The 8976-nt window shown below is 58.9% G+C and overlaps 3 protein-coding genes across 3 annotated transcripts; 2 read left to right on the top strand and 1 right to left on the bottom strand.

The window, feature by feature from the left end:
* Positions 1-392: 392 nt before the first annotated feature.
* On the top strand, positions 393-2654 carry D7B24_001531 (uncharacterized protein; the record flags this gene model as incomplete). The annotated part of the gene is made up of 1 exon (XM_028635757.1): positions 393-2654. The coding sequence occupies one exon, from the start codon at positions 393-395 to the stop codon at positions 2652-2654; it is 2262 nt and encodes a 753-aa protein (XP_028497959.1).
* A 923-nt stretch (positions 2655-3577) lies between these two features.
* D7B24_001530 (uncharacterized protein) lies at positions 3578-6948 on the top strand (the record flags this gene model as incomplete). Its single annotated transcript, XM_028635756.1, has 4 exons — positions 3578-3832; positions 3888-4773; positions 4824-6286; positions 6337-6948. 4 exons carry the CDS (start codon positions 3578-3580, stop codon positions 6946-6948), a joined length of 3216 nt encoding a protein of 1071 aa, XP_028497958.1.
* A 255-nt stretch (positions 6949-7203) lies between these two features.
* On the bottom strand, positions 7204-8910 carry D7B24_001529 (uncharacterized protein; the record flags this gene model as incomplete). Its single annotated transcript, XM_028635755.1, has 6 exons — positions 7204-7371; positions 7457-7599; positions 7663-8342; positions 8417-8532; positions 8590-8768; positions 8826-8910. The coding sequence occupies 6 exons, from the start codon at positions 8908-8910 to the stop codon at positions 7204-7206; spliced, it is 1371 nt and encodes a 456-aa protein (XP_028497957.1).
* Positions 8911-8976: the final 66 nt, after the last annotated feature.

Here is an 8976-nt window from a genome sequence, read left to right as displayed (position 1 = left end):
GTGGGGGGGGGGGGGGGGCGACATCGGGTGGTGTGCGGACTGTGTCGTGATCGGAGCGGACTGTGAGCTTAGGGGCTCTTCAGGGGCACTTGTACAGTGCGCAGCCATATTTGTCCCTAGCACGCCATAACCAGCGCCGAAGTCGGGCTCGCGCCGACGAGCAACCAGGCACGACACGCTGGGAAGGTGCTCCCCAGATCGGCCCCTCCCGACAGCCAAGCATGCACAACCACACAACCATTTTGCTTCTCCCCCATCATCAACCATTCAACGAGTCACCACGATCCTCGATACTGGCTGGACCACTCCCCCCCCCCTTGTTTCCATCGGATTGCATGCCCGTCGGACATTGCCCGCTGGCTGAATCGTCTGGCTGTGTCTTTTCTTCCATCATGGCATCCGCAGCGGATATGCAAACAAATGTCCACCGCTTTCGCATTCGACGCTCGTCCATCTCCGACCCTCACGCCGATCCCTCGTCCACGTTGTCTTCGGCACCGCTCCGACGACGGTCTGCCTCACCCCCCACTGGCAACGGCACGAGCACCATCACCTCAGTGGCATCCTCCAATGAAGGGCCCTTGTCTGCCGAGAGACCCGGCCCCTCAGACGGCCTTCCTCCCGCCAAGGCCGCCCGTGAGATACCCGCCTGTGACCGCTGCCGCCATTTCAAGAAGAAGTGCAGTCGTACTTTTCCCATTTGCACCCTCTGCGCCAATGCCGGGTCCAGGTGCAGCCTCTCGACGCCTGTTGACTCAACGGCGGCGCAGACGCATCATCTGCGCGCCAGGGTGGAATGGCTCTCCAGCTTCATCAACAAGCACGTCCCCGTCGGCCCTACCGGCATAGCCTCCATCGACACGGGCACTGATCTGTCGTCCTTCGTTGACCACGGTCGACGGTCGAATGCGACGAGTGACACCAGTCAGGGGGTTCTCCCGACAACACCCTCGCTTGCGGCGCCACTGCAGCGTCATGCTCCCAGTCGACCCTTTGATCCCCTAGAAGGCGTCCGTCATGTCAGTTCTCACGCGACACCCCCAGGGGGGAACGATCCGCTCAGCCAGCCGCCCTCCATCTTCTCGAGCCCCGGCAGACCGGGTCTCGCCGCCGCATCCACCATCGGCACCCCGGGTCTGCCGCCTGACGCCGCCGCCCGCAGGTTTGTCGATGCCTACTTCCGCAACGTCAACCGCGCCTACCCATTTGCCAACCGCGACAAGGTCCTGCGCGATCTGGAGGCCTTGGGCGAAACGGCCATGGGCCAACGCGACGCCGACTCGACCGTGCTGTATCTCATCATGGCCATTGGTTGCACCTCCCTCGAGCGTGCCGGCCAAGTGCCCAAGGACACGGCCAGCAAGTTTGAGGTTCCCTATGCCGAGATTATCCAGGAGTGTTTGGCCAAGGAGGACACCGAGTCTATCCAGGTTCTGGTGCTCCTCTCGCTGTATTCGCTGTTCGATCCCCACGGGGCGTCTGCCTGGTCCATGGCCGGCATCGCCTCGAGGCACGCCATGCTCCTGGGACTCAGTCGGCGCGCCTCCGAAGACAAGTCGCTCGCGGCCGTCGAGCTCGAACTGCGGCATCGTCTGTTCTGGAGCATATTTGTACTGGATCGCATGATGGCTGTGTCCATGGGCTTGCCCGTCGCTCTCATCGACGACAACATGGACGTGCCTCTGCCCGGCTTGACCATCGAAGAGTTCGCTTCACCAGAACGACAGCAGTTCGCATCCACGCTCCAAACAAACCGCCACGTCATTCAGTTGCGGCAGCTCGAAGGCCGGATTCTCACCCTCATACACCACCGGAGGAGGTCGGACATTGCCTCCCTATCCCAGGCTGACCGCCGTGCCATCCTGCATGACCTCAGAACTGATATCGAGGCCTGGTACAGCAGTGGCTCCCTGGTATCGCCCATGGAAGCCGACAACATTCCCATTCATAACTCGATCACCTGGCTCAGCGCCCGTTACTATCACCTCCTGATCTTGCTGCACTATCCCTGCCATTTCAACTCCTTCGCTTCGAGTGTCTCGGCGACAGAGCTGCTGAGATTTGCTCAAAAGCACCTCCAGTCGACCTCTGCCCTCCTTCAACAGCGCCAGCTTCCCTTCAACCGGATCACGCTGTGTCGCATATTCCCCGTAGGTCTTGTGCTGATACACGGGTTCATTGCTTGCGAGGCAGAGGGATCGCCTTTCCCCGCCAGAGACGAGATTGCCGTCGTTGTCAGCATCCTCGAAGCATTTCCGAGCGGCTGGGTCAACGCCCACAAAGCTGCCAACATCTTTCGCCAGTTCATGACGCTGACAACCAGCCCACCGAGCTACGGACCCATGCACTTTCAGACAACGATGCTCGGCAACGGGCCTCTCAATGCCGCGAGGGAGTCGACACACGCTATGCTGCGACCGATACTGACCAACCTCCTCGGCCTCATGCAAGAGGTCCTGGGAAAGGCGACTTGCTATGCCTTCCACGAGATGCCCGATAGTCGGGGCGGCTTCGCGGCGTTCAGCGGCTCTTTATCTTCCTTGTCCCCACCCGGACCCTCGCGAAGCCTTGGTGGTTCCATGTCAGGTCTCACGCCTGGGGCCGAAGGAGCCATGGATTACAACTGGAGTTCTCTCGAAATGGGCTTTCTCTGAATGAAAGCATGTGAGTGATTGAAATACGCAACGTTGCCTACTTTGGCGGGCTGCTCTGTCTTCGGCAGCTTTCGCAGTAAGCGCACGGATGCCGGGCTTGATCCAATCTGGCGAAACAACATCAATTGGTACCGAAAACGGGTATGATTGAGCATCAGATCTGATGCCCACGTCATTCGGTACGGTAATGCAACGCCCGCCTGATGGGTAATGTGATCCCAGCTGGTGAGTCACGGGACGATGGCGACTTAGTTCCCCTGTATTCATTCGGCTCCGGTGCCTTCGGCCCCCGTTTGACTTGATTGATCATCTGTAGAGATCTCAGATGCGCATCGTCACTGTGCCTTGGCTGCCCGATGCAGCAGCAGATTGGAACGCCCTGCGTCAGAGCCTAGTGTGAGCCTCAACCCACGCACCCCGAACGAGACACAATTCCCGGACTTTGGGGGCCGGGGCAGATGCTAGGCCTGGACCGCCGCCTGTCGTCTACTCCACTTGACTCTCGGAGGCGACGAACGGGCCGCTGTGAATCGTCACTACCGCGATTCTGGTACGTAATGACAGGCGGTCAAGCCCGGCAGCGCTTGTGTCTTGGCTTCCCGAATAGGTCAATAGACGACAACATGTGGGGCCACGACGGCCTTACAGTTCTTTGCCTCAGTCTCATTCGACTGACGGGAATGGCAATCTTTGGAAAATAAGCCTCTTGGAGCAGCGTTTTGGGTAGTAGAGAATCGACTTCGCAATGGTGGTCCCACGCCTTGAATCTTTGTGGCGGCCAAAGGTGCTTATATTAATAGTCTTTGGTCCTCGTCTTCTTCTACCATGCTTGTTTATCCTTCACTGAACATCAAGCTCATTGACTGCCCTACCTCAACACCACAGCTTCAAACGACATCTCGCCTACTCGGCGGCCGCCCATCATGTCGGAAAAGCAGGCACACCAAGCCACAGAAGGCCATATTTCTGGCCAGGCAAACGAACCCATGACGGCGCCGGCGCACGCTCTGTCTGCCGCACAGGTTGTGGAAGAACTCCAGACAGACTCAGCCGCCGGCTTGACTGTCGAGGAGGCTTCTCTGCGTCTTTCAAAGTATGGCGTCAACGACTTTGAGAAGGAAAAGGGTGTTCGTCCACTCCAAATATTTATCGCCCAGATTGTCAACTCCATGGTCATGGTACGCATCTCCAGTCACCAATTGCCATTGTGTTTCAAACGCTCACCTGCCGCAGGTTCTTCTTCTCGCTCTCGCAGCCAGTTTTGCTATTCAAGCTTGGATCGAAGGTGGTGTACTTGCCGCCCTGATTCTCATCAACGTCGTCATTGGCTTCTTTCAGGACTTGCAGGCCGCCAGAACCATCGCATCACTGCAATCCCTCAACTCGCCGACGGCCAACGTCATCCGAGGCGGAGCAAGCACCACGGTGGAGAAGGCGACTCTCGTTCCCGGCGATATCATTGAACTGAAGACGGGCGACATGGTCCCCGCTGACGTTCGCCTTCTTGATATCGTCAACCTCGAAGCCGACGAGGCACTCCTCACTGGCGAATCCGTCCCCGCGCGCAAAGATCCCAAGGCCACCTTCGACGGCGAAGACACCGGACCCGGCGATCGCCTGAACGTCGCCTTCAGCTCGACTACCATTACCAAAGGCCGCGGACGTGCTGTCGTGTTCGCTACCGGCATGTCAACCGAGATTGGAGCCATTGCCGCTGCTCTCCACGACCAGGGCGGCGACAAGCGCAAGCCCAAGAAAGACGCCGATGGTAACGTTAGCCTTGCCGCTCATTTCATGTACGCCCTTGGTTGCGTCTGGGACTGGTGCGGCGCTTTCCTCGGCTTGACTGTCGGCACACCCCTGCAGCGCAAGCTTTCCCGCCTGTTTCTGTACATTTTCATGTTCGCTATCGTCTGCGCTCTCATCGTTCTCGGTGCCAACGGCATGAAGGGGCGAAGCGATGTCATTATCTATGCTGTCGCGACGGCCATTGGCACACTCCCCGTCACACTCATCCTCGTCCTTACCATCACCATGGCCGCGGGAACCAAGGTCATGGTGGAGCGGAACGTTCTCGTGCGCAACATGCGCTCCCTGGAAGCTCGAGGTGGCGTCACCAGTAAGTTGCCCTCTCTTAGCGCTGACCATGGACGTGACTAACGTGACCAGATATTTGTTCCGATAAGACTGGCACCTTGACGCAGGGCAAGATGGTCGTCAGAATGGCATGGCTTCCCAGCCTCGGCACTTACTCTGTGGGCATGAGCAACGAACCGTACAACCCCGAGGTCGGCGGCGTAAGCTTCACAGTCGCTGAGCCCAAGGACATTCCCGCCGAAGATACTGAGAGCGCAAAAGTCATGCCCCTCGATGAGGCCGCTGCCCACTCAGCCCTTCGCCACTACCTCGATGTCGCCTCGCTTGCCAACCTTGCTACCGTCCAAAAGGTCGATTCCGAAGATGCGCCCGGCACGCAAGTGTGGAAAGCATCTGGTGACCCCACAGAGATTGCGATACAAGTCCTTGCCACGCGCTTCGGACGCACAAGCCCGCTGTTGGCCAGCTCCTCGGAGTGGAAGCAGCTTGCTGAGTTCCCTTTTGATTCTGCCATCAAGAAAATGTCTGTTCTCTTCCAAAATGAGGTCACGGGGGTGGTCCATGCCTTCACCAAGGGCGCTGTCGAGCGCGTCATCGACAGCTGTACTTCCTTCTCTGCGACGAGCGATGGCACGACTCCCATGACGGATGCCATCAAAGCTGACATCCTGGCCAACATGGAGGCGCTTGCACGCCGCGGCCTGCGTGTCCTTGCACTGGCCAGCAAGTCCCCGGTCCGCGCTGTCACCGAAAAGGAGGCTTCGTCCGGCAATCTGAAGCGTGACGAGTTTGAAGACGACCTTATTTTCCGTGGTCTCGTCGGAATCTACGACCCTCCTCGTCCGGAATCCCGACCCAGCGTCTTCAAGTGCCACCAGGCCGGTATTGGCGTCCACATGCTGACTGGCGACCACCCTGAGACTGCACGTGCCATCGCCGGTGAAGTCGGCATCCTTCCGTCGCGGATGGATCTTCTGCGGAGGGATATTGCCGAGGGCATGGTTATGACAGCACACGACTTTGACCAGTTGACGGACGAACAAGTCGATCAACTGCCCGAGCTGCCTCTCGTCGTCGCGCGATGCGCGCCGTCTACCAAGGTCAGGATGATCGATGCTCTTCATCGCCGCGGCCGCTACGTTGCCATGACGGGCGACGGTGTCAATGACAGCCCTAGTCTGCACCGTGCAGATGTGGGCATCGCCATGGGAGAAGGTGGCTCCGACGTCGCCAAGTCTGCCTCCGACATTGTTCTCAGCGACGACAACTTTGCAAGCATCCTAAATGCTGTAGAGGAGGGACGCCGGATCTTCGATAACGTCCAGAAGTTCATGTTGCACGTTCTGGCCGCCAACGTCGGCTTTGTCACGACCCTGCTCATCGGTCTCGCCTACAAAGATCAGGACGGTGTCTCCATCTTCCAGCTGACGCCCGTTGAGATCCTGTTTATGCTCCTCGTCGCTGGTGCCTTTACTGAGACCGGCCTGGGCTTCGAGTCGGCCTCTCCCGACATTCTCAACCGCCCGCCGCAGAGTGTAAGTCGAGTTTTTTACGTGTTCCCCAACCTTGCTGACTCAATGACCAGCTCAAATACGGTGTCTTCACGCCCGAATTCCTCGCTGACATTGCTGCCTATGGCGTGCTCATGGCCATCTGCATCCTCAGCTCCTTTGTCATTGTCATCTTTGGCTTCTACGGCGGCAACCTCGGACGCGACTGCAACCTCGAGTGGTCCGAGCAGTGCAATGGCGTCTTCCGTGCCCGCTCGACCTGCTACACGGCCATGATGTGGATCTTCCTCTTCTTCGCCTGGGAGCTCGTCGACTCACGCCGCTCCTTCTTCGACGGAATGGTCAGCGACACGCGCCGCTGGGCGCAGCGCCTATGGTGCAACAAGTTCCTCTTCTGGTCCGTCATTCTCGGCACCATTAGCGTCTTCCCGACGCTGTACATCCCCGTCATCGACCACGTCGTCTTTTTGCACGACGGCATCGACAAGGAGTGGGGCATCGCCATCGCCATGACGGCCCTGTTCTTCGCGGGCGCCGAGGGGTGGAAGTGGGCCAAGAGGGTGTACCTCCGCAGGCACAACCTCATGGTCCGCAAGGACGCGGGGGCCACGGAGGAGGATCTCGAGGCGAGGGTGTTTGAGAGGTTCTACCAGGGCAACAGCGACGGGAGCTTCAGCGAGAAGTAGCCCATTGTATGGCTCGCCAGGTGAGGATCAGTGTGCATGGTTTCTTTAGCATCGCATGGTTTCGGCGTTGGGCAGCGCTCCCCTCTTCGCGGGGGTTGAGCATTCTTTCTATAGATCAAGTAGACTGGGTTGGCTAGAGTGCTTTCCTTGGAATAATACCATTTTCCTTGTTGACGCGAAGAACACGATTGCGAATTGCGCCCCGCCTCACCATGCCTTATCCGGGGTATCAAATATCGTAGTTGTAGACCAGACTTAGATCCAGTACCGTGCCCACACGCCATGCTCCTCCCTCGTGCCACGGAACTCGAACTCCAGCTCCGTCACGTCCTGGAAGCCCTCCTTGGCTTTGGGCTCACGGAAGCGCGACTTGAAGCCGTTGAAGGCGAGCTGCGGCAGCGCCGTCCTGGATTCGGGATTCATCTACCGTCGTCAACAGGCTAGTCGCGGAGGAAAGGGTCGTCAAGCGCAAGGAGAAACACGATGGAGCCAGGATTCTAGGGCTTACCTTTGTGTTGAGCGCCCTGACGACATCGTTGTGCTCGCAGACGAAGAGGGGCGTCTTGAACCACACGCAGCGCACGGGGACGTCGTGCTGCTTGGCGAGATTGACCCACACGGCGCGCGTGTCGGGGTCGGCGTTTGTATTGTCTGGAGGGCATGTTCTGTCAGCCACGCATTGTTTCTCATGCCTTGCCAGGGGGCGGCTTTTACCTATGGCGACGGATTTTCCGCTCTGGAGGAGCTCCCTCGCCGTCTTGACGCACTTGTCCCGCGTCTTGAGTATGTCCTGGTTCACGCGCTCGTAGCCCAGAGGCTGGAGCTGTCTCCAGTAGAATGTGCTCTTGCCCGCGCCGGGCGGGCCGCAGAACAGTACGACGTCTTGCTTGTTCCTTTTCTCGAAGAGGGGCGCCTCGTCCGCGCCCTCGCCCCTGTCTGTGCCTGCGGCTTCGACGTACGGGTGCAGCGCGAGGTCAAACTCCCTCGCAAAGACGCGCGGCGGCTCGTCGAGGAAGAACTCCTCGGGCGTCTTAAAGGGGACGCCGATGTTGTGCGCGAGATTGCGGTCCGAGCAGCTGAAGTCGCGGGCTGTCGCACCGGCAGCGACGCGCCCGCCGGCGTCGCCTACGAAGAGGCTGCTCGCAAGGTCGACGTCCTCCGTGATGTCGTGATCGCGGCAGAGCTCGTGCCACATGCCGGGGCGGGGCTTGCGGAACATGTCCTTTGCCGTGGCGGCGTAGAGGGTGACGGGCAGGTCGAGCTGGGCGAGGACGGCGGCGCATTTCGTCTTGAAGTCGGAGACGCGCTTGGCGGCGTTTGCTTTGGGGGTTTTGGATTTGGGGTCCGGGTGTAGGGTCAGGCCGGCTTGGTTGGAGAGGATGATGAGGCGGTAGCTGGGCGGCCAAAGGTTAGCGGGGTGCATCTTAGGTCACAGTCAAACAGCTTAAGGGAAGGTGCTTGTTTGTACTTTTCGTCGTTGTAGAGTTGTTTGAGGCGGGCCGGCACAGAGGGGTGCCACCATTTCCAATCATTGCCGTCGGAGGCGTGCTTCTTGCCTGAAGATGTCGCGATGAGGGTCGAGTCCTGGATTGTTAGCCGAGAGGAGCCTCAGGCGTACGGGCTCTAGCAGTTGTTGCATACAAGATCGAAGGCGGCCACTTTCCGCCTCTTGTTTGTCGAAGTCTCTTCTTTGGCTTCAGGTTCGTACTTGGCAACGAGCAAGGTTGCTGGCGTGTCGTTGTTCGGGGCGCGCTCTGACCAGACGGTGCGGTCCTTGGGTTTCTGGGATATTGGGGTGAAGAAGTTGGCGACCGCGCCCTCTGCATCTTATCAGTGTTGATCCTGGGAGAAAGGCAGGGTGTAGATGTGTGGCTCACTTGTGGTGCCGGAAGCGAGCTTCCTCTTGAGAGGGGGTGGTGATACTGGTGCATCGGAGGGCTTGCGCTTGGACGAGGAGGACATGGTGGCCGGTAGATGCGTTCGATGAATGTCGAGAATGAGGAATGAATGTCTAAAGATCCTAGTGTA

Source organism: Verticillium nonalfalfae (assembly GCF_003724135.2).
Source record: "Verticillium nonalfalfae strain VnAa140/NRRL 66861 chromosome Unknown scaffold_13, whole genome shotgun sequence".
In the NCBI taxonomy this organism is placed as follows: Eukaryota; Fungi; Ascomycota; class Sordariomycetes; order Glomerellales; family Plectosphaerellaceae; genus Verticillium; species Verticillium nonalfalfae.
This window is presented reverse-complemented; position numbering and strand designations above follow the sequence as displayed.